This window comes from Bos mutus, chromosome 4 (assembly GCF_027580195.1).
Source record: "Bos mutus isolate GX-2022 chromosome 4, NWIPB_WYAK_1.1, whole genome shotgun sequence".
In the NCBI taxonomy this organism is placed as follows: domain Eukaryota; kingdom Metazoa; phylum Chordata; class Mammalia; order Artiodactyla; family Bovidae; genus Bos; species Bos mutus.
In genome coordinates this window covers 17,907,510-17,931,936 of record NC_091620.1, presented here as the reverse complement: position 1 = coordinate 17,931,936, position 24,427 = coordinate 17,907,510, and the positions used below count along the sequence as shown (strand labels likewise).

General features: G+C 55.8%; 2 protein-coding genes across 9 annotated transcripts in view; one reads left to right on the top strand and one right to left on the bottom strand.

The window, feature by feature from the left end:
• Positions 1 to 5,165, bottom strand: part of LOC102284377 (SCO-spondin) — a 51,605-nt gene extending 46,440 nt beyond the window's left edge. Inside the window, 12 exon segments of the mRNA XM_070368768.1 lie at positions 387 to 531; positions 894 to 1,134; positions 1,313 to 1,484; positions 1,771 to 1,923; positions 2,218 to 2,297; positions 2,388 to 2,546; positions 3,152 to 3,251; positions 3,362 to 3,606; positions 3,837 to 4,016; positions 4,139 to 4,221; positions 4,610 to 4,768; positions 4,971 to 5,165. Of these exon segments, the coding sequence (XP_070224869.1) occupies positions 387 to 531; positions 894 to 1,134; positions 1,313 to 1,484; positions 1,771 to 1,923; positions 2,218 to 2,297; positions 2,388 to 2,546; positions 3,152 to 3,251; positions 3,362 to 3,606; positions 3,837 to 4,016; positions 4,139 to 4,221; positions 4,610 to 4,768; positions 4,971 to 5,020 (1,767 nt within the window). The 5' untranslated portion in view covers positions 5,021 to 5,165.
• A 2,708-nt stretch (positions 5,166 to 7,873) lies between these two features.
• ZNF467 (zinc finger protein 467) lies at positions 7,874 to 20,791 on the top strand. 8 transcript variants are annotated; one of them, XM_070369103.1, is made up of 6 exons: positions 7,874 to 8,265; positions 9,722 to 9,798; positions 10,171 to 10,246; positions 11,053 to 11,169; positions 11,876 to 11,989; positions 14,912 to 20,789. In XM_070369103.1, the coding sequence occupies exons 3-6, from the start codon at positions 10,213 to 10,215 to the stop codon at positions 16,420 to 16,422; spliced, it is 1,776 nt and encodes a 591-aa protein (XP_070225204.1). In that variant the 5' UTR covers positions 7,874 to 8,265; positions 9,722 to 9,798; positions 10,171 to 10,212; the 3' UTR covers positions 16,423 to 20,789. The 8 variants fall into 8 exon arrangements, with proteins under 8 accessions (XP_070225204.1, XP_070225211.1, XP_070225203.1 ...); XM_070369110.1 differs by lacking the exon at positions 9,722 to 9,798 and having other exon boundaries at positions 7,874 to 8,280; positions 14,912 to 20,790; XM_070369102.1 differs by lacking the exon at positions 9,722 to 9,798.
• Positions 20,792 to 24,427: the final 3,636 nt, after the last annotated feature.

Here is a 24,427-nt window from a genome sequence, read left to right as displayed (position 1 = left end):
TTTATTTGCGCCCCTCGCCCGCCCCCGGGGTCGTTTTGCAGGAAGGAGCGTGTGTGACAAGCCCAGCCGTCCCATCTGTGAGAAAAGGGCTGTGCGGGTGGGTTCTGCGTGGCGCCCCCGGCCTGCGGCGGCGCCGACAGAGAGACTTCCACGGGAACCTGAGGCGGCGGCGAGAACCCGGAGGGCAGGCTCGGGGGTGTGCACGGCTGCCATCTTCCCGCCGGAGCCGGGCCGTCTCAGAGTCTCCCTGGACGGCTGTCTCGTTTATTCAGCGGTTTCCTTACAGTCACTGCTCTCCCCCACCCCCACCAGCACCCCTACGAGGGCCCCTAGGACTCTGGCACGAGCCCCCGCTTCCGCTCCCGCCGTCTGCCCGCGCGGCACACCTGCACCAGGATGAAGCGGCAACCGGCGCGGCCGCGGAAGGAGAAGCTCCGCCCATCGAAGGTGACGTAATGCCCGTCCCCGCCTACCGCGCACTCGGCGGCGCACGGCGCCTGCGCGCAGAGCCAGCGGCCGTCCCTGCACTCGCTGCGGGCGCAGGGGCGGAGAGACCGCGCTCAGGGTCCGCGCCGCCGGGGTTCGGGAGTAGGGGTGGTACCGAGCTGGAGACTCCCTCCCACCCCCACCCCCCCAACACTCTGGTTTCCCCTCCCTCCCCCGGCGCTCCCATCCCTCCCGTTAGGACTAGAGGTCTGCTGATGGAGGTCGACCGCTGGGTTTTTAAGCAGGACAGTCAATTATAACTTGAGAGGTCACAGGTCACTTGCGAGGGAGGCTCCTCCAAAACGGAGGCAGGTTGCAGAGCAGATGGCATAAGAGAGGGATCAGAAGTGACCTACGGGTAGCCCTTCAGCCCCCCGCGAAGGGGCCCGCCAGGCCCGCGCACCCACCACGGGTTGCAGAGCTGGCGCACGGTGTCCCCGGGCTCGTAGCGCCGGCGTCGGCGGTAGCAGGGGCAGCGGGCGGCGGGCACGCACAGGGCGCCGTCCCAGAAGAGACCCGGCGGGCACTCGCAGCCGCTCACGCATTCTTCCCCGCAGCTCCATTCTCTTCCCTCCCCCACTGCCGAGCAGCTGGGCGGGCAGGCCGAGGCGCAGTCGGAGTACAGCTGGCCCCCCGGACACAGGCGCTCTGCGGGGTATAGGGGTGGGCTGTAAGACCCAAGGAGTTCCCCGCCTCCGGCCAGAGCCCAGTGGCGTAACCCCACCCCAGGGAAAAAGGAACCACGCGAGGGCCCTCGGTCAATCCCCGGATTCCACAGAGAGGGGAGGCCAGAGGCTGGGCAGAGACGGGCAGGCAGCCGCCCTACCGCAGAAGCCGGGCTTCCTCCAGCGCACCGCGATGCGCCTAGCCGCACAGTCCTGGGCGTAGCTGGCCAGGGTGGCGCACACAGCCTCCAGCCGCTCTGCCCGCCCACTGCCCGCTGGGGCCCCAGCACAGTAGGCGAAGAGGCAGGCCTCGTGGTACTCTGCAGGGGGCACCTGCCAAGACAAGACAGCCCTTCAGCAACCAGCATCCAGCGCCTCCCTCCTTTTGCTTCTCAAACGCCTTTGTTTTACGATCAAAAATGTGAACGCTGCAAAGGACATTAGAGATAACATATTGGGGCCATCTCATCTCCCAGAGATCAAATCAAGGCAAGTGGGGCAGGCTGCCCTGACCCATGCCCCAAAGCAATTTGGTGGCAGGACCAGGGGCCCCGTTTGGCACCACCCTAGCACTCGTCACCTCTCTAATGCCTGATGCCACCTCCACCCCCATCCATACCTGGGTGTGGCATTCTCTGAATGGGCCTTCCAGCAGCTGGTGGCACACATCCTGGGCTTCAGCCCGAAGCTGGCCAGCCTCCGTGCCCATCTCTGTGCCCCTCAGGGGGTCCTCACAGCCTTGAGCTGCCTCCACCGCATCCAGACACCCAAGCTAGGGACAATGGGAGTCAGGCCAAGGAGCGAGGATGAGGGATATTAACCAGGACATCAGGAAAATGGCCATTGCCCTGGCAGCTGGTTCAAGACCCCACCCTCATGGCCACCAGCCCAGACATCCTGGGACTGTGGAGGGCAGCAGAGTGGCAAGCCCAAGTGGATGTGGGGGGCCAGGATCACTGTGAACCCACAGGGAGGAGGTTAGATAACTAGCTAGTGAACCAAAGCTTGTTGGTGACCAGGTGGGTGAGCAGGCAGAAAGCGAGGGAACCCAGCACTGCAGTCTCACCTCTGAGTCTGGGAGTCTCCAGGAATTCCCAAAGGTGGCAGCTAACGCAGCCAGTCCCCTGCCGGGCTCTAGGAAGTCATCTGGGGGAGGTTGAGGCAGAGCGGCTATGTCTGGGGACTCCTGTCTCCCCTTCCTTCCCACAGCAGCAACCAAGCCTCACCCCCACTCACCCTCAGGCTGGCCGTTGTAGACCCCACAGAGGCCTTGAGTCTGTCCCTGGAGCTCCTGGTCCACAGAAATGGAGACGGAACTGGACCGGTCCAGCCGCACAACGACCCCCAGGCCTCCCGACAGCACCAGCCAGTCCCCTTGCCACTGCAGGCTGAGCCCTGGGCAGGAGAAGTGGGGAGTCACAGCCCCACCCCTCCCACCATCACACCAGGGCTCAGACTGCCCTGGGAAGGAGAAAAGGGCTTCTCACTATCCTAGAGAGTTCTGCACCCTACACCCTTTAAAGCAGAAGCCACTGGTTTCCCATCACAGACCTCTTTTGAGAAGTTCATGAACACTATGGATGCGCTCTTGAGAATAAACTACAGGTAAACTACAACAACACACACACACACCCCTACCTCACTCCCCAGACCCCAGGCAAGACAGAATTCTGGGAGGAGCCTGACCCATCTAGCAGCATAAAAGCCCCGCCTCTGAGGCCTGGGTGTGGGGGTGAGTAGAGAGAGTTTCCCCAGGTCACCCTGTGAGGGGGCGGGTTGCCGGGGGGTAGGGGATGAGGACCACAACCTCCTGGCATCTCAGCAGGCTCCCTCATCTCCAAATGCTGACTCCCAACAGCTGTGGGGGTGTTGGGAGGCTGCAGGCGCCCACCCAGCTGCCCAACTTCAGCTGCCCTCTGACCCGCGCCCTGCGGATAGACAGACTGTTCCAGAGAAGTGAATGGGGCCCTGGGCCACCTCCTGGTGCCCACCCGCCTTACCAGGGAGCAGCTGAGACGCCCCCTCGGGTACCAGCCGCCCGTTCACAGAGACGTTTTCACCCCGGATCAGCACCTCCTCTGGTCCCATCATTACCCGGGCCTGTGGGGGGCGAGGGGGCGGGTGACACGTCAAGGAAGTGTCAAGGTCAGTGGCCCTCCTCCTCCTGTGTCCAGCTCCCTCTCTCTGTCCGGATCCATCTCCCTCCTCACCAGCTGACAGTGCCCAGGCTGGGGACAATGCCCCATGGGCTGGAGGTGGACGGCCCAGGTGGCATCAGCCGCACCCGCCAGCAGGTAGGTGCAGCGGCCCAGGAAGTGGAAGTGGCGTCCATCGAAGGTGCGATAGTGGAAGCCGGACCAGGTGGCGCAGGTGGCCGAGGGACGCTGGCGCTGGCTCCAGAGCTGGGCCACAGCCCCCGCCAGGGGCTGCAGGATGGCTGGGGAGGGTGTGCTGCCTGGGGGAGATACACCAACGGTGACCTCTGAGCGCGGGAAGCGGGGTGGAGGTGGTCAGTGCGCGGTTACCAACGGTGACCAAAAGTGGCGGGCGGCTTTTCTGAGCAAAGAGGGCAGTGGGCTCCACAGAGGGATCCAGAGCTCAAGAATTCTAAGTGGGGTGCCTGTCGGGGACAGGGTCCTGGCTGGGGCTGTGCTTTTCACGCAGGCTGGAACTCTGCGGACCCACCCAGTCGACTGTGGTTGGAGCAGCTGTGGCAGGTCTGGGAACGGCCATCCCGCCAGCTGTGTCCCCAGGGTTGGGCACAGCACTCCTCCAGACTTCCTGCAGACGCATTCACTGAGCCTGCCCCCAGGTTGCACAGCCAGGTGGCAAAGCAGTGGCCCTCAGGGCTGGCCTCTGCAAGGGCTGCGGTGGATGGAAAGAGAGAATGGGGTGGACCCAGATATTCCGCCTGGACCCGGCTTCCCTCCCCAGGCAGCCTGCTGCCTCCAGGAAACCCCGGATCTGGGCTGATCCTGGGTGTTTACCTAGGGTGCAGTGGGTGCCCCCCCAGCCTGGGCAGCAGGCCCTCACTGTCCGGTTCCAAGCAGCAGGCCGGGTCTCTGGCGGTCTGGGTCCATGGAGCAGGGGGAGGGAACAAGATGGCAGCATTCAGCCCCATCCCTGGGAATGGCCTGGGACATTGCCTCTGGTCACCTGCTCTCTAAGAGGCTTTAATGTGTAATTTTCCATTCTTGGTGTCAGTTTCCAAAGCGAGAATGATCTCAGGAAGGCAGACTGAGGGGTAGGCAGAGGCAGCAGGCATCTTGACCCTGCCCGGCACTGCCCATGGATGTGCCCACTCATCCACCACCCCATTCCCCAATTTGGCCCCCCTTGAGTCCACCCCGGACCTGCTTGCCAAACGCCTGCATCACCAGGCCACCCCCCAGTCCTCCCCCACTCTCAGGAGGTCACCCCACTGCTCTCGCCAGCCCAGCGTGCTCCTCGTCGCTCACTTGTAGATGGCACAGAGCCCCGCACGGCCACTCCAGGTCACGTCCAGCCGCCAGCCCCGGCGCTGGTAATGCTGGAGGCTGGCACAGGGCACCAGGTCCTCCTGACGGGGGGTGACTTCCTCCTCCACCAGGACGGTCTCTGTCTGCTCACACCACCGCCTGCCCACGGACGAGGACCAACAGCTGCGACCACCGTCCCCCTCTGCCCGAGAGGCCCTGTCCCGCGACCCCACTCCCTGGGAGAGTTTACCGAAGAGGAGGCTGACTTAAGCTGGCTGAGGGAGATGAGGAGGGAGTCTGGCCACCCCAGAAGGTCCTAATCTCGGGGCGGGAGGAGAAGGCCCTGAGGTGGGCTCCTTACCCATTAGCCAGTGCCCATGCCACCCCGAAGAGGAGGGCAGGGAGCAGCATGGTGACCCCCGGTCACCTGTCGGGGGGCTCTGAGGCTCTGTGGAGGCCGTGCTGCGGCAGGGATGCAGAGAGGCCAGGCCAGGGCTCCCTGGCCCCCCACAAGGTGGCGGCTGCTGCAGCCTGGCCTCGAGGGTCCAAGGCAGCCTGAGGCAGTGAGGGCGAGGCCTGGGAGACTGGGCAGGCTTTATCTCAGCCCTGTGCCCCAGAGCACCAGCTGCCCAGAAGCACATTGGACCTGCCTACACATGGCATGGTCCCCTCCAATGCCAACTCTCCCTAGAAACAGTGCCCTTCCTGGGGGGTGTGTGTGTGTGTGTATGTGTGTGACACTCTGGGCCTCCAATAGCCCACACTCCCTGGAAACAGTGCCCTTCCTGGGGGGTATGTGTGTGTGTGTGTGAAACTATGGGCCTCCGAGAGCCCACACTCCCTGGAAACAGTGCCCTTCCTGGTGTGTGTGTGTGTGTAATAAGGGGATCCACGTGTGTGTGTGTGTGTCTGTGTGTGTAATGAGGGGCCACAGCCAGATACTCTGGGCCTCTGATAGCCCACACTCTCAAGCCCTACCACCAACTACTGTGGACACGGACAAACCACACTCTTTCTGGGCCTCAGTTTCCTTACTAGTAAAAACCTCAGGGCCTCCAGGAAATCATGGCGGGTGGGACAGGGGCTCCATGAATACTTTGAAATTGTGTGTGTGAGTGCTTTTCTGATGACAGTTCCACAACTTCTATTAGATTCTCAAGGGGAGCCATGAACCCACTCCAGGGTTGAGTCACAAGGCCACCGCCTTCCGGCCCTCAAGTCCAGAGTATCTGAGCCTCTCCCCTGTCCCTTTTCTGTTTCTCCTGCCCCCGCAACCCCACAAACCAGGCACTCCAGAAACGAGGGTCGGTGAGCAGAAGGAATGGGGTTTCCAGGGTGGTTGGACTGTTTGGGGCCAGGGGTCCCTCTGTAAGGTCTGACTTCTTAGTGAGGGTGATGACGTGTGGCCAGCTGGGTCCACCCTGGTCCCCTAGGATTCATGGGATCCAGAACCAGGAAGCTCAGACAGGGCAATGACAGCCAGCCTCAAGGAAGAGTGTTTGGGGTAGGAAGGGGGGACTGCAGGAGGCAGAGGGGCCCTGGAGACAGCTCTCCCAGCCCTGGGGGCCAGGCAACCGGATGGAATAATCTGGAGCATCCGGTTAGAAGCCAGCAGCAGCTCGCTCCCCAGGGGAATCCTGGTTACATCCTGGTTACTGGTCCCCAGGGGGATCCTGGTTACATCCTGGTTACCGGTTACCAGCTCCCAGGACACCCAGGCCAGAAAGTGCCTTGGGCCTGGTATCCCATAACCCTCCAGCCCCCAAGCCTGATGTGCCTGACTCCAAACATCCCCCACAATCACTGCACCTGTGGGGGTGTGTGTGTGTGGTGGTGGGAGGAGGAGGTGGCTGTCAGGAACCAGAGCCGTGCCAGGCATTCTTCTGGGCCAAAAGGGAATGCAGTGAATCTCTCCAGGAGCTCCTGGATGGGGTCTCTGGAAAGGTCCCAGGTCAGGACCTGGACACCCAGCTGTCCCCAGCTTTCACACATGCATACCTGGACACACCCTCCGGCACCTCACGCCCTCACACTCTGCTGCAGGTGTTACAAGGACTCACGCGGGTGCTCTGGCCTTGCACAGGCACACGGCCGTGTGCTCTGTTCCCAGGGCCATCCTGCAGTCTAGAGAGCAGGCCCGGCCCTGCTGGCTGAAGCAGCGCATCCAGAAGGGAAGGTAGAAGGGCCCTTCACAGCTGACCCCGAGGAACCCTGCGCTCCTCCAGGTACCCTGTCCCTGTCTCCATCATCCTAGACATCAAGAAACACTGGTGTGGCCCTGTGGCTCACCGTGCCTCTCTGTCCCCTAGGATCCCCTCCGAGTGATGGGGGGGTACAGTCAGGGGAGCCTGCTCTTTGCTCCAAGAGCCAACCTCCCTCCCCATGCCCTGCTCTAGGGAACCTGAAGAGACTGGAGAAGGAGGTTAGGGAGGGAGGCCTGGAAGAACCAGCCCACAGTTTGGATGGAGGAGGATGGGATATGGGGAGCTTTCAGGGACTGGGGTGGTGTCCCAGTGGCAAGGCTGCAGAGAAACATCACAGCCCAGGGTGGGGTCCTCTGAGGGTTGAGGGCATCCCTCCAGCCGGCCAGGAGGCTCCGGCCCATCACGCCCAGGGGAGTACCCGCCCCCCCCCCCCGCCCGCCCCCGGGAGGCAGAGGCTCCCCTGGATGATGCCCTGGCTTCTTCAGGCCTTCACACCAAGCGACTCCGGCCACACCCCTGAACCTCCTCCCCCTACCAGCCCTGCCTTGTCCCAGGTGACCCAGTTGGAAGCCCTGACCCCCATTTCCACTCCGAAGGTCAAGTTCTTCGCAGGCACCGGGGCCCACGCCTGGTCTCCTTCGGGCTCACCTCGAGGCCCCGAGGACCATGGGGTGGGGGGGAGGGGGAGCGGGTACGAGTCGGGGTGGGTCCGAGCGGGATCCGCTGGAGAGCTGGACAGGGCCGGAGCCTGCCAGACAGACCCCACCGACCGACAGTCGGGGGACTCCATCCCCAATGCCGCCGGAACGCAGCGAACGCACACACACTCCTGGCGGGGCCTCGCGATTCAAAGACCGCAGCCCAGACGCTAGCTCCCCTCCCCCGAGCAGGCCCCCCTCCTCTCCCCCCAACTCCTCACCTCCTCCCCCACCCCACCCCCCGACGCCCCGCGCGCCACCTTCCCCGGGCTCCTCCCTCCACGCCTGCCAGCGCCCTCCCTCGCCGCCCGAGTGCCCGTCCTCCCCTCCCTCCTCCCCTCCCCCATCCCTCTCCCCCACCCCTTCCCTTCCCTTCCCTTCCCTTCCCCTCCCCGCTCCTGCGTTCCCACTTTCCGGCACCGACCGCGGGCCGTCGTTGGTCCAGACCGTCACCTGCCCGCCGGGACCCCGCTGGGCACCCCCTCCTCCCCCAGGGCACCCGGTCCCTGACCCGCCTCCCCTCTCCCCTCCTCCCCCGCAGCTCCCCTGCTCCCTCTCCCTCTGCGTCTTCTCCTCTCCCCCTCCCCGCAAAGTTTCGGGGCTGTCAGTCTGTCAAGTCTCTGGGGCCGTCCGCACCCGAGCTGCAGAGCCCGCGAGGGGGAGCAGGAGAACCGGGCGCCCGGGTCGGGGCCAGGTCGGGGCCGCGTCGGGGCCGGTTCCCGCCGCACCCACAGCCGCCGCCCGCGCCGCGCAGGTGACAGCCCCCAGGGTGCGGGCGCCGAGAGCGCGGGGTGGGGGGAGCGGCTGGGAAAGGGGGGCCCCGAGGGCACAGGAGGGGCGGGGGCTGGGGGAGAGCTGGGTGTTGGGACGGGGGAAGAGGAGGGCCTGGCTGGGGTGGGGGAGGTCAGGGTTCCGCGGAGAGCGGAGAGACCGACCCGGAGGGCTGGGCTGGCGCCGGGGACCGGGGGCCGCGTGGGGGTCCAGAGAGGGGGACGGGTGGGAGGCCCTCAAGGAAAGGAGGGGGCCCGGGGGAAGGCGAGGAAGGGGAGGCGCGGGGACCCGGCGTTCGGGAGGGGCGCGAGAAGGGCGCTGACAGGTGAGCCCGGGAGCCCGGAGCGGCGAGAGCGAGATCCGGGCGGAGGGGCCGGGGCGGGGGGCCACGCGGGCGCGGGGGGCGGGGAGGCGAAAGGGGTCCCTGGGCTAGGGGAGGGAAACTTGAGAAGTCGGCGGGGAGCAAAAAAATGGGGCAGGGGGCCACCGAGCGGGAGCGGAGGTGAGCTGGGAGGCTGGGGAGGGGGGCGCACGGCCGGGCACGGGGGCCAGAGTGAGCGGCCCAGCCGCAGACCCCGAGGTTTGGGTGGGGGGCGGCTAGAGAAGGAGGTGGGGGGGCGGGGGCTCGGAAAGCGGACGGGAAAGGGGCGGGGGCCGTTCTGGGGAGTGGGACTCGGGAGGGAAGGGAAGCGAGAGGCTGCCGGGGAGGCGGAGGGGGAAGGGAGACGGGGCCTCGGAGGGGGAGGGAACCGAGGTGAAGAGAGGAGAGGAGAAGGGAAGCCGGGGTGGGGGAGGAGAGGGCCGGGGAGGGGAGGAAGGAAAAGAGGAGGGGGAAGGAAGGGAGGGAGTGTGCAGTCGGGAGGGGTGAGGAGGCGGGGGACGAGCAGGGAGAGCCCGGAGCGGCAGGGGAGGCGGCCCCGGCCCCCGGGAGGGGGAGGGGGAGGGGGAGGGGTCCGCCGCCGCGGAGGCTGCCCCGGCGGAGGGTCAGGGGGGCGGTGGCAGTGCAGCGCAGACCGGAGCGGGGCCGGGAGGGGTGGAGCCGGCGGGCTGTGGGCAGGGGCGGGGCCGGGGGCGGAGCTGGGGAGCCAGCCAGCTCCCTTGGGGAGAGAGGGCGGAAGGCGGAGGGCGAGGGAGAGGGGAGGAGTGCAGGGACGGCTGCCAGGGAGGCTGTCGGGGGTGGGGTGGGGGTGGGGAGGGGAGTCTGCTGGGGGATGGGCAGGGGACCCGCAGGAGCCGGAGCCGCCTTGGGGGCTTTGAGGGTCGGGTGTCCGGGCCTCGGAAAGCCCCGCGGGGGAGGGGCGATGGTCTTGAGGTCGGGTTCTGGGGTAATGCTGTCAAGAGCTCTTTCCTGCCTTCGGGGAGGACCCTCCTCCGACGGCCTCCCCAACTCGTGGCCCCAAGCAGTGATACCTCCGGCCCGCCCCCCACCCCCACCCCAGGCTGGCTCCTGTTTCACCAGCTCCTGCGATGACAGCTGGAGGGCCAAGGAGACGAAATTCCCTGCTCCTCACCGCAGGTCTCCCACCCTCCACCCTCTTCCCAGAGAGTCGGTTGATTCCTGACACCCCCAGGCAAGGGCCCTGGGGAGGAGGGGGTGGTGGTGGGCAGCGCTGATGCGCTGGTACTGGACCCCAGTGACGTGCAGGTGGGGGTGAGAAGCTGATTTCCAGCGCTGACCCCGAGCTTAGCTTGTAGAAATGGCTTCAGCCCTTTTCCTCACCTTCAAAGGCATCTGCTTTCTGAAATCCACGGTCCCTCAACTCCCTCACCGTCCCTGAGGACATCCCTTTCGGAGCCCCTGGGGCTAGCTGATGGGAAGAGGTTGGGCAGAGCCAGGGCCCAGGTAGAAGCTGCAGAGAATCTGAACAAGGATGTATGTTCTCCTTAGGGTCCGTGGCCAGATCCCCAGGAGGAGTCACCCTGGGTTGCCATGAGAGAGACCTTGGAGGCCCTCAGCTCCCTGGGTGAGCCGACAGAACTGGAGGAACTTGGGTGGGGGGCAGGGGAGTAGGAAGCTTCAAGGGCATACCATGCCTGTTGTTGTTCAGTCGCCCAGTCGAATCTGACTCTTTGCAACCCCATGGACTGCAGCACACCAGGCCTCCCTGTCCCTCACCATCTCCCGGAAGTTTGCCCAAGTTCATGTCCATTGCATCAGAGATGGCTCTTCACGGATCACTGCCTTGTCGTGGCAAAGGGGCTTGCATAACACAATGAAGCTATTAGCCATGCCCTGCAGGGCCACCCAAGACGGATGGGTCAAAATGGAGAGTTCTGACTAAACATGATCCACTGGAGGAGGGAATGGCAAACCACCCCAGTATACTTGCCATGAGAACCTCATGAACTGTTACCAGGCCTGCTGCTTCCCTAATTCAGACCGTAGAGCATCCCCAGGAGGCTGCGACCCTGATACCCTGAGACCCTGGGGGCCTTTAGGGCAGCATCCTTTCTGGTTTCATCACAAAGAATGCCTGCCTGGTCCATGCTGGAGGTTGTGCTAGTACTAACAGAACACCAGGATAGTTAAATCTATTCTGTCTCTAAATCTATTCATCTCTGTCCTTGATTTGATGTAAAGCAGCTAAGGTTGATATTTGGTCAGGCTGCTGGGGAAGCTGGTTGTCCCTTGTCCGTGATGGTTAGAGACCTCGCTTTCCTTAATGCCCAGGGAAAACTCTTTTGGGCTGGGACAGGGAAGAGCAACCGTCTTGGATCACCTCTTCTGTACGACATGCTTGACTTGCACCCATCCTTTTGCCTGTAATAGGACTCTCTGTGGGACAGCCGGAGATGACCCCCCAAAGTGAGCCTGGGGAACAGTCCCACAATGCCCAGGAGCGGATGTCTCCTCCCCAGGAACAGAGAGTGCTGGGTACATGCTCAGGTAAGTGGGGACCATGGAAGCTGGCTCAGGACGGAGTCCTCCTTCCTTCGTCAAGTATTTATTGAGCACCTACTAAGTGCCCCACGCTATTCTAGATACCAGGGATACCTCAGTGACCAAGGAGACAAAAGATACCTGCCTTCCAGGAGCTTAATCCTAGTGAGGACAGAGGACTAGCAGACAACAAATGTAGGAATAAATGCACTTATAACCTGGGTTGGAAGAGGCTTTGCGGGTGGGGCAGGCAGGAGGATTGAATAGAGGTGTGAGAGTCGGCCTCATTGGGAAAGTAAGATTGAAAGAGGTGGCTAAGCAGATACAGGGAAAAGAAGCCTAAAGCGGGCGTGGACCTGGCCTTCTGACTTTCCCATCTTCTCCAGTGATTTGCCTGGAAACTGGGGCCCATCTGGTAGCTAGGAAGTTCCCCATCTCTCCTCCTAGGGCCTCTTGGAAGCCTCAGGACAGGGACCATTCTTGCTTCCACTCTCTTACACTTACATGTTTGAAGCCCCTCACACTTGTGGCTCTTGCAACCTGCATGGCCTGGGGCAGCTGGGAATTCAGCCCCTGCAGGTTTGATATGGGACCAGTCCTGCCTGTGGGGCTGGAGCCGGGGTTTCAGAAGCCCCTGCCTCCTGGCAACAGGGGGGACCTCTCTCCATCTCTGGTGTCTGCAGCATCCTTGAGGTAGCCTGTTCTCTGCCAGGGCGCGAGGCCCCCAGGCCGGAGAAAGGTGCCCGCACGGAACAAGCTGAAACTCCCTGCAGAGAAGACCAGGTGTGTGCACCACGCAAGCCTGAGCCCACGGGCTCCTGCCCAGGTGAGTCTTCCCAGCAGTCCATCCTACCAGGGGGCCAGGCGGAGGGAACAGGGGTGTGCAGGCATCGTGTAAAAAGAAAGCCACCCCAGGGCCTTCCAACCCAAGATGAATCAGGCCCTGCCACCTTTCTGCTGTAGAGCTTCAGCACCCAGCAGGAATTCTGCATCCACAGACAACAGGAGTCAGAGAGGCTAGTCACCAAAGAGAAATACGCTCTCAACTTCCACGTCTTCCGGAAGTCTTACCTTTCCATTCTCTCTCCCCCAGTCGATGTTCACACTTGTTGACAGCTTGAATCATGATTCCCACGAAGACACGTGGTGTCAGTGTCGATCAACCTTTTCATTGTCATCCCCAGACCTGCTCCCTCCCCCAAATCTCCACTGACCTTGGTGCTACCCAGATGAACTGTTGTACTTGATGCATCTCCCCCATATCCACGGTGATCAAACAGTTGGTTCTCTCTCCATAACCCTACCCATCACTTCCTTCCATCACCACCAGCCTTATCACCTCTTGCCTGAGTGATGTCACCTATTCCACAAGGGCTTATTTGGTGCCCACTCGGGCTAAGCTGTTTTAGGTAGAGCAGAAAGAGATGGGCTGTAGAGTGACGTGGTCCTGGGTTCGAATCCCTGCTCCACGTGTTTATAGCTGAGTGATCTTGGATAGGCTACAGGAGCCTCAGTTTGTTCACAAGGAGGAAGGGTAACTTCTGCACAGGGGTTTGGGTGAAGGTTTGTGAGAGTGTACACACAGTGCCTCATCTCCAGTTGGCTCTCAGTACATGATGGCAATCCTCAAGCTGTCTGCCCTCCAGAGACTGAAATCTGACACCAATATGAGCTAGAAGAAAGAATGAAAAGAACAAATAACGATAAAGCCACATCACAAGGAAGTGTAGAAGAGTCAACCGTGTTTATATGAGACCCTCATGTGTTGGATTTGTCAAAGCTTTTGTTGGTTTGTGCTCCATGTTGAGAGAGGTGTAGACTTCAACTTGGATGAGGCTGGAGGATGGGAAGACATCCTTGGCTGACTTAGAAGTAGGCAAGTTGACATATTAATAACTGGGGTTATAGGAGACCAGCTTGCCTGAAGTGAGGGGTTTATGCCTTGGAGTATTGAGAGAGTTGGACTGGGTTGGGGTGAGTCTCAGATGCAGCTAGAGCAGACTTTATACTCTAAATAATGGGGAGCTATTGATAGAAGTAGGCAAGTTGACATATTAATAACTGGGGTTATAGGAGACCAGCTTGCCTGAAGTGAGGGGTTTATGCCTTGGAGTATTGAGAGAGTTGGACTGGGTTGGGGTGAGTCTCAGATGCAGCTAGAGCAGACTTTATACTCTAAATAATGGGGAGCTATTGATGGTTCTTTGGTAGCAAAGTTGCACAAAGAAAATGAAAGTGATAGCGCAGTATGATAAAGAGCTGTTTGAAATGGATGGGTAAAAGAAACTGGAAGGAAATCTAATTGTGATAGTTCAAGCCCCATGCTATTTATTACAGACTTTTAGAGCCAGACAGGAAGTCCAATCAGCTGGTTCCAAGGCTCTGAAACCAGAATCACTTTGGGAGCTCAAAAGAAAGGAAACATTCATGGGCCTGGGTCCCCTAGATGCACTTAAAAGGTTCCCCAGGAGATTAGGACATGGCACAAGATTTAGGCACCATGAACCGGTCCATTGCTTATGCCTAAGCAAGCTAACAAACTCAACTCAAAGAAAACTCAATTCAAAGAGATTAAGTGACTCAACCGTGGTCACACTGCTGCTTAGTGGCAGAGAAAAACCCAAATGGACCCTCCCAGTCTGGGTCCTGAAATCCTTCCTCTTGGCTGGGTCATCTCAGTGCCCAAGAAGGGCAGAGCACCAGGGGAACCTGTATCAAACCTGCTTCCCCCAGAGGGCCTTCCCTGTGTCTCCAGAGGTTGGCACCATCCATTGGTTCCCCATGTCCTGTAAACTCAGTCCTCTTCTTAAACCGGGATTTCCCACCTGGCCCTAGACGTGAAGGGAGTAGGAGCAGGGGGAAAGCCTTTGAGAAACCACAGGGAGGAATGCAAAGGTCTCTGGTCAGTGGCAAGGAGTTAGAAGATCCCCTGGAGAAGGGAATGGCAACCCAGTCCAGTATTCTTGTCTGGAGAATCCCACAGACAGAGGGGCCTGGCGGGCTATACAGTCCCCTGGGTCGCAAAGAGTCGGACACAACTGAGCAAATATCACAGAAACAAGGTGAGTGTCAAGATCAGCCCACAGGAGGATGCGGAAGACCTTCTCCTGAGGGCAGTGGAGTAGATCCAGGAAGGTGGGGTGTTTGCTGATAAGCCTGCTGAGCTGCAGTGGATTCACAGGGCACAAAGGGGAGTTGCTCATCTGCAGATGGGAGACTGTGGTTCCAGAAAGGAGTGGGCTGGACAGCAAGATGGGGGTGGCCCCCCTTCGCATGGGCCTCTGACCCCTCAGAGTGAAAGCTGAAGACTGAACCCTGAGGGTAAGGGGTGCCCACCATAGTGGCAGGGTCTCCTTAAGGAGGCAGGCAAGCCAAGGAGAAAGCACCCCCTGGCTTGGAGAGCCTGGGAGGAGGACTTAGGGTGGTCCTCCGATTTGGACATTTCCAGGAACTTTCCAGTGGAAGGAGCAGGAGCTAGGCTTAGGGACTTCAGGAAGTGGTGGTCCTATTGGCAAACAAACAGATCAGGTGAAAGTCAGTCAGTCCATTCTTTTCGACGCCCATGAACTATACGGTCCATGGAATTCTCCAGGATAGAATACTGGAGTGGGTAGCCTTTCCCTTCTTCAGGGAATCTTCCCAACCCAGGAATTGAACCCAGGTGTCCTGCATTGAGGACGGGCGCATTCTTTACCAGCTGAGCCACAAACGTGGGGTTTAACAGACTCGCCTTGTTTTGCCCTTTCAGGGGACGAGTGGATGATTCGGAAGGTGAAGGTAGAGGAGGAGGAGGAGGATCGGGAGGCCCACAAGGAGGCGGAATGGCCCCAGCATCTGGCATTACGCCCCAGCCCCTTTCCCCCGCCTGACCTGGGGTCTCTGGCCGCCGCGTATAAGCTGGAGTCGGGGGCCCCAGGGACACTGGGTGGGCTCGCGCTGGCCGGGTGGGTCCCGACCGCCTCGGAGAAGCCCTACGGCTGCGGGGAGTGCGAGCGCCGGTTCCGGGACCAGCTGACCCTGAGGCTACACCAGCGGCTGCACCGCGGCGAGGGCCCGTGCGCCTGCCCCGACTGCGGCCGCAGCTTCACGCAGCGCGCGCACCTGCTGCTGCACCAACGCAGCCACCGCGGCGAGCGGCCCTTCCCCTGCTCCGAGTGCGACAAGCGCTTCAGCAAGAAGGCGCACCTGACCCGCCACCTGCGCACGCACACGGGCGAGCGGCCCTACCCGTGCGCCGAGTGCGGCAAGCGCTTCAGCCAGAAGATCCACCTGGGCTCGCACCAGAAGACGCACACGGGCGAGCGGCCCTTCCCCTGCCCCGAATGCGAGAAGCGCTTTCGCAAAAAGACGCACCTGATCCGCCACCAGCGCATCCACACGGGCGAGAGGCCCTACCAGTGCGCGCAGTGCGCCCGCAGCTTCACGCACAAGCAGCACTTGGTGCGGCACCAGAGGGTGCACGCGGCGGCCGGCCGCACCCCGCCCTCTCCCGGCGCGCCGGCCTCGCCCACGTCCCCTGCCTCGTCCCCCACCGCCTCCCCTCCCGGACCCAAGCCTTTCTCCTGCTCCCACTGCGGCCTGAGCTTCGGCTGGAAGAAGAACCTCTCCACGCACCAGCGCCTGCACTGCGGCGAGGAGCGCCCTTTCGGGTGCGACGAGTGCGCGCTGGGCGCCCCTGTAGACCCCGCGGCCCCCGAGCCCTTGGCCTGCGCGCCCCGAGGCACTCCGGCGCTCCCGGGCACTCCGGGCGGCGAGCGGTCCTTCCTCTGCCCCGAGTGCGGGCGCAGCTTCGCCCACGGGCAGCACCTGGCGCGACACCGGCGGGTGCACACGGGCGAGCGGCCCTTCGCCTGCGCTCAGTGTGGCCGCCGCTTTGGCTCGCGGCCCAACCTGGTGGCCCACTCCAGGGCCCACAGCGGCGCCAGGCCTTTCGCCTGCGCGCAGTGCGGCCGCCGCTTCAGCCGCAAGTCGCACCTGGGTCGCCACCAGGCGGTGCACACGGGCAGTCGGCCCCACGCCTGCGCCGTGTGCGCCCGCAGCTTCAGCTCCAAGACCAACCTGGTCCGCCACCAGGCGGTGCACACCGGCTCCCGCCCCTTCCCCTGCCTGCAGTGCGGCAAGAGCTTCAGCCGCAAGACCCACCTGGTGCGACATCAGCGCATCCATGGAGGAGCCGCCCACCCGGCCTCCGGATCTGACCTCTCGAGCCCAGCCTGGCCCACGTCCACCGACGTGACCGCACCCGCGCTCTTCTTCTGAGCTTCGTTCTAGGCCGGACCCGGCCTTTCCCTTCTTTTGCTCCCTGGTTCCAGAGACCCATGCCGGACGTCTCCTGAACACCGTGGCTTGGATTGCCCGTGGCCGTTTTCCTCTCTTCTCCATCCTGCTGGGGAAAAGTCTGGAAAGGATACCTGGCTTTGGCCTTCTGTGTCTGAGACAGGGCTAAGAGTAAACCCTTGATGGGAACAGTTTAGGCCTGAGTCCTTGGAAATCTCCCACTAAGAGACCCCGTGGGAAAGATGGTGTTTCCTGGACCACTCCCGACCGAGGACTGAGTCAGGAACCTCTACAGGAGCAGGGAAAGAATGGCGATCTGTGTACTGAAAGTTTCATTAAAATTACAATCCAAAGGTTCTGGGGCTGTGGAATGAGTTGGGGATGGAACCCCTGACTTTTCTCACCCACCCTTTTCTACCTTAGTCCACACACACACACTCCTTCCCATCCTATCTGGGTGAGTTCAATTTAGCCAGCTGCCAATAATGGGCTTTCTCAAATCAAAATATGATACAGCTAATTGCTGAATTGCTCTCTTGCTCCCTGACCTTAGCTCAAATCTGACAAGGAAGAAGCATCGGTATACATTTCTCATGCCAGGGATCGAAGGCTAAACCGTAGGGAAGACAAAGAGAGGAAGCAGGGTGCCCCTGGCCGTTCCCATGGAGACAGGGTGCCACCGAAGGCTCTGGAGCTCCAGGGCTCTGCCTGGGTTTGCAGCCTTCCCAGGGGGATCTCAGAACAGCAGCCCCACCTGCCACTCTGCCTGGCAGCAGGGGGAAGGACGTGAGTGACAGATGAAGGTTCCTGTAAGTTCTCTTTATGATGTCGTCTTGATTCAGACATCTCTAGCTGAGCTGCCCTAGCCGAGGCCGACAGGAGAGCTGAGTGACCCGGAGGGGTAGGATGATGGGGGAAATGTGTTGAACTTGGAGTGAGAAGTCTTACACTTGACCTTTCCTCAGTCTCTTTAGGACTTGGACCAGAGCCCTTCATTTTCCTGGGTCTCTGCTTTCTCATTTTAATAAGATTGTTGATATTGATGAGGGCTGAGGCTTTTTTCCAATTCTAATGTCACGATCAGCAAGGTAGCACTAGTGGTAAAGAATCTGCCTGCCAATGCAGGAGACATGAGACATGGGTTCAATTCTTGTCTAGGAAAGATTCCCCTGGAGGAGGAAATGGCAACCCACTCCAGTTTTCTTGCCTGGAGAATCCCATGGAGAGAGGAGCCTGTGGGGCTACAGTCTATAGGGTCACAAAGAAGCAACTTAGCACAAAGGTTTCAGAATAACCCTAGCAAATATTTACTGGGTGCCAACATTGTGCTAGAGGATGAGAAGGTTGGATGGCATCACCAACTCAGTGGACGTGAGTTTGAGCAAGCTCTGGGAGTTGGTGATGGACAGGGAAGCCTGGTGTGCTGCAGTCCATGGGGTTGCAAAGAGTCAGACATGACTGAAGTGAACTGCTTTGTGCCAAGTCCTGCACTAGGCATGGGCAACAATAGTAAGCAAGACAGACAGGCCCCTCTGCCTTCACAGAGCTTACAGAAAACAGGAGAATTGTGGGGCTAGGGCCAGCGCAGAGGGCACTGCGAGTGGATCCCAAAATCTAGGAAAAGTCAAGGGAGGTTCACAGGTTGAAGACACCTCTAGAGGGAGCCCTGAAGGATGGGCGCACGCAGCAAGTGACTAACTCCTCTTCCTGGTCCTTTTCTTGGGTTCCCACCTCCTTCCTATCCAGGTCTTGTAATTCCAGTTGTTTTATTTTATTTTATTTTTACTTTACAATATTGTATTGGTTTTGCCATACATCAGCATAAATCTGCCACAGGTATACATGTGTTCCCCATCCTGAACCCCTCTCCCACCTCCCTCCCCATACCATCCCTCTGGGTCATCCCAGTGCACCAGCCCCAAGCATCCTGTATCATGCATCGAACCTGGACTGGTGATTCATTTCATATATGATATTATACATGTTTCAATGCCATTCTCCCAAATCATCCTACCCTCTCCCTCTCCCACAGAGTCCAAAAGACTGTTCTATACATCTATGTCTCTTTTGCTGTCTCGCATACAGGGTTATCATTACCATCTTTCTAAATTCCATATATATGCATTAGAGGCTCCAGTTTAATCCACCTCATTACAACTGATTCAAATGTATTCTTTTTAATGGCTGAGTAATATTCCACTGTGTATATGTACCACAGCTTTCTTATCCATTCATCTGCTGGTGGACATCTAGGTTGCTTCCATGTCCTGGCTATTATAAACAGTGCTGCGATGAACATTGGGGTACACGTGTCTCTTTCAATTCTGGTTTCCTCAGTGTGTATGCCCAGTAGTGGGATTTCTGGGTCATAAGGCAGTTCTATTCCAGTTTTTTAAGGAATCTCCACACTGTTCTCCATAGTGGCTGTACTAGTTTGCATTCCCACCAACAGTGTAAGAGGGTTCCCTTTTCTCCACACCCTCTCCAGCATTTATTGCTTGTAGGCTTTTGGATCGCAACCATTCTGACTGGTGTGAAATGGTACCTCATTGTGGTTTTGATTTTCATTTCTCTGATAATGAGTGATGTTGAGGATCTTTTCATGTGTTTGTTAGCCATCTGTATGTCTCCTTTGGAGAAATGTCTGTTTAGTCCTTTGGCCCATTTTTTTATTGGTTCGTTTATTTTTCTGGAATTGAGCTGCAGGAGTTGCTTGTATATTTTTGAGATTAGTTGTTTGTCGGTTGCTTCATTTGCTGTTATTTTCTCCCATTCTGAAGGTTGTCTTTTCACCTTGCTTATAGTTTCCTTTGTTGTGCAGAATCTTTTAATTTTAATTAGGTCCCATTTGTTTATTTTTGCTTTTATTTTCAATATTCTGGGAGGTGGGTTATAGAGGATCCTGCTGTGATTTATGTCAGAGAGTGTTTTGCCTGTGTTCTCCTCTAGGAGTTTTATAGTTTCTGGTCTTACATTTAGATCTTTAATCCATTTTGAGTTTATTTTTGTGTATGGGGTTAGAAAGTGTTCTAGTTTCATTCTTTTACAAGTGGTTGACCAGTTTTCCCAGCACCACTTGTTAAAGAGATTGTCTTTTCTCCATTGTATATTCTTGCCTCCTTTGTCAAAATAAGGTGTCCATAGGTGCATGGATTTATCTCTGGGCTTTCTATTTCGTTCCATTGATCTATATTTCTGTCTTTGTGCCAGTACCATACTGTCTTGATGACTGTGGCTTTGTAGTAGAGCCTGAAGTCAGGCAGGTTGATTCCTCCAGTTTAATTCTTTCTCAAGATTGCTTTGGCTATTCAAGATTTTTTGTATTTCCATACAAATTGTGAAATTATTTGTTCTAGCTCTGTGAAGAATACCGTTGGTAGCTTAATAGAGATTGCATTGAGTCAATAGATTGCTTTGGGTAGTATACTCATTTTCACTATATTGATTCTTCCGATCCATGAACATGGTATATTTCTCCATCTATTAGTGTCCTCTTTGATTTCTTTCACCAGTGTTTTATAGTTTTCTATATATAGGTCTTTAGTTTCTTTAGGTAGAATTATTCCTAACTATTTTATTCTTTTCATTGCAATGGTGAATGAAATTGTTTCTTTAATTTCTCTGTCTGTTTTCTCATTATTAGTGTATAGGAATGCGAGGGATTTCTGTGTGTTGATTTTATATCCTGCAACTTTACTATATTCACTGATTAGTTCTAGTAATTTTCTGGTGGAGTCTTTAGGGTTTTCTATGTAGAGGATCATGTCATCTGCAAACAGTGAGAGTTTTACTTCTTCTTTTCCAATTTGGACCTTTTATTTCTTTTTCTGATCTGATTGCTGTGGCCAAAACTTCCAAAACTTTGTTGAATAGTAGTGGTGAGAGTGGACACCCTTGTCTTGTTCCTGACTTTAGGGGAAATGCTTTCAATTTTTCACCATTGAGGATAATGTTTGCTGTGGGTTTGTCATATATAGCTTTTATTATGTTGAGGTATGTTCCTTCTATTCCTGCTTTCTGGAGAGTTTTTATCATAAATGAATGTTGACTTTCGTCAAAGGCTTTCTCTGCATCTATTGAGATGATCATATGGCTTTTATTTTTCAATTTGTTAATGTGGTGTATTACATTGATTGATTTGCAGACATTGAAGAATCCTTGCATCCCTGGGATAAAGCACACTTGGTCATGGTGTATGATCTTTTCAATGTGTTGTTGGATTCTGATTGCTAGAATTTTGTTAAGGATTTTTGCATCTATGTTCATCAGTGATATTGGCCTGTAGTTTTCTTTTTTGTGGCATCTTTGTCAGGTTTTGGTATTAAGGTGATGGTGGCCTCACAAGAGACCCACCTCAAAACAGGGGACACATACAGACTGAAAGTGAAGGGCTGGAAAAAGATATTCCAAGCAAATAGAGACCAAAAGAAAGCAGGAGTAGCAATACTCATATCAGATAAAATAGACTTTAAAACAAAGGCTGTGTAAAGAGACAAAGAAGGACACTATATAATGATCAAAGAATCAATCCAAAAAGAAGATATAACAATTTTCAATATATATGCACCCAACATAGGAGCACCACAATATGTAAGACAAATGCTAACAAGTATGAAAGGGGAAATTAACAATAACACAATAATAGTGGGAGACTTTAATACCCCACTCACACCTATGGATAGATCAACTCAACAGAAAATTAACAGGGAAACACAAACTTTAAATGATACAATAGACCAGTTAGACCTAATTGATATCTATAGGACATTTCACCCCAAAACAATGAATTTCACCTTTTTCTCAAGCGCACATGGAACCTTCTCCAGGATAGATCACATCCTGGGCCATAAATCTAGCCTTGATAAATTCAAGAAAATTGAAATCATTCCAAGCATCTTTTCTGACCACAATGTAGTAAGATTAGATCTCAATTACAGGAGAAAAACTATTAAAAATTCCAACATATGGAGGCTGAACAACATGCTGCTGAATAACCAACAAATCACAGAAGAAATCAAAAAAGAAATCAAAATATGCATAGAAACAAATGAAAATGAAAACAACCCAAAACCTATGGGACACTGTAAAAGCAGTGCTAAGGGGAAGGTTCATAGCAATACAGGCACACCTCAAGAAACAAGAAAAAAGTCAAACAAATAACCAGACTCTACACCTAAAGCAACTAGAAAAAGAAGAAATGAAGAACCCCAGGGTTAGTAGAAGGAAAGAAACCTTAAAAATTAGGGCAGAAATAAATGCAAAAGAAACAAAAGAGACCATAGCAAAAATCAACAAAGCTAAAGGCTGGTTCTTTGAGAGGATAAATAAAATTGACAAACCATTAGCCAGACTCATCAAGAAACAAAGGGAGAAAAATCAAATCAATAAAATTAGAAATGAAAATGGAGAGATCACAACAGACAACACAGAAATACAAAGGATCATAAGATACTACTATCAGCAATTATATGCCAATAAAATGGACAAATTCTTAGAAAAGTACAACTTTCCAAAACTGAACCAGGAAGAAAAAGAAAATCTTAACAGACCCATCACAAGCACAGAAATTGAAACTGTAATCAGAAATCTTCCAGCAAACAAAAGCCCAGGTCCAGATGGCTTCACAGCTGAATTCTACCAAAAATTTAGAGAAGAGCTAACACCTATCCTACTCAAGTGAAAGTGAAAGTGAAAGTGAAGTCACTCAGTCGTGTCCTTTGCGACCCCATGGACTGTAGCCTACCAGGTTCCTCTGTCCATGGGATTTTCCAGGCAAGAGTACTGGAATAGATTGCCATTTCCTTCTCCAGGGGATCTTCCCAACCCAGGGATTGAACCCAGGTCTCCTGCATTGTAGACAGACGCTTTACAGTCTGAGCCACCAGGGAAGTCCTACTCAAACTCTTCCAGAAAATTACAGAGGAAGGTAAACTTCCAGTTGTTTTAAATATGCAAGACCTGGGAGACCTTAGGTGGAAGCTAACCACACAGACATTCTGATGACTGTTGTGCTGGGGAAGGTGGAGAAAGGTGAACAGCCAGGCTGCCCTCCCGAGTCAGAGCACAGTGGTGAACAGAGCACAGTTCCTCATACCAGCCTGGGGCTTTGAGACCATCTCTATGGCTTAGCGGGCTCCTTCAAGCATCCACACCAGTGAAGAGGCATCCACCATTCCTAACTTGTTGCCTTCCCACTTTGGTCAGTGAAGGAGCCAACCTGCTGTGCTTTAAATATAGTTTCCCCCAGTATCTGAAAGTAGACCGTTCCTATGAAATACAGCCAAAATTCACAATCACTACCATTATTATCCCCATTTTATAGATGTGGAAACAGTACAGAGCAATTAGGTCATTTGAACAAGGTCATTCCTTCCTTCGTTCATTCAGCAAACATGCACTGAGTACCTGCTTGTGTGTCCGGCATTGTGAGATGCCGGGAATAGAAATACTCGTTATAAACTAAAATGTGTTTAATACTTACTCTTTGCTAAGTACTCTCAAGTGTACTTAGCACACTCAGTAAAGCCCTAAGTGAATCAAGGGCTTTACAAGTGTTGCCCTGTTTTTCTTTCCACCACCCTGTGAGTGGGCATCCTTGTCCTTGGTCAAGTTTTTCTCATGAGGTAAAAGAAGCTCAGAGAGTCCAAGGAACTTGCACACGTGACCCAGAGTATGTGATGAAAGCAATCCAATGGTTTGCTTCAAGAGCCTGTGCTTTAAAAAAAAAAAAAAAATTGGGGCAACTTCCCTGGTGGTCCAGGTGGCTCAGGAGGTAAAAAAAAAAAATCTGCTTGCAGTGTGGGAAACAAGGGTTCGATCCCTGGGTCGGGAAGATCCCCTGGAGAGGAAATGGTTACCCATTCCGGCATTCTTGCCTGGAGAATCCCATGGGAGAGGAGCTTGGTGGGCTACAGTCCATGGGGGCAAAGAGATGGGCATGACTGAGTGACTAACACTGGTGATCCAGTGGTTAAGACTTTGCCTTCCAGTGCAGGAGGTGTGGGTTTAATCCCTCTGGTCAGAGAGCTAAGCTCCCACATGCTTCAGGACCAAAAAAAATAAATAGATAATAACATAAAGTAGAAGTAATATTGTATTAATAACAAATTCAATAAATACTTTAAAATGATCCACATTAAAAAAAGCTTTATAAAAAAGCAAATTTTATGTTTCCATCAACAGTGTATAAGGGCTCCAGTTGTTCCTAGCCAACACTGGCTGTTTTTTTGCCATTCTAACAGGTATGCAGTGACCTCTCACTGGGGTTTTGACTTTCATTCCCGTGTGTGTGTGTGTGATTTAGTCACTAAGTCATGTCTGACTCTTGTGACCCCATGGACTGCAACCTGCCAGCCTCCTCTGTTCATGGGATTTTTCAGGCAAGAATACTGGAGTGGGTTGCCATTTCCTTTTCCAGGGGATCTTCCCATCCCAGGGATGGAACCTGGGTCTCCTGTGTCGCAGGCAGACTCTTTACCAACTGAGCTACGAGGAAAGCCCTTCATTCCCATAGAGCCTGTATTTTTCAACACCAGACTCAGTTTCCTTGCAGAGAGGTCCCTCATGTTCCTGGTCTTCAGGGCGCTCAGTGGATGGGTCTGGTGATCAGCATGCAGGGGACTTTTACACGAAGGGCCATGGGATGAAGGTGAAGAGCGACGAAGTACATGTGGAGGGTCAGGAGGGGTCTCTGCAAGGGGGGGCAGTGACTCGCTAAGACCTCACCTCCTTGGAGCAGGCTCTCGATGCCATAGTCACCTTCACCCCCCATAATAATGGGTGTCTGTCTCCTGGGAGAGGAGAAGGGGCTTCTGCCCAAGGCAGCAAACCACTTTCAGGGGCAAAGCCCTGCGACAAAGGAGGAAGCAACTGAAAGCAAGCTCATGTATCGGTTACAAAATGTCCCCTTTCCAGAAGTGATAGTGAATTATGGAGTCACCTCGAAGTAGGGATATGAAGGTCTGTATAGAAGGGTGGCTGTCAGCTA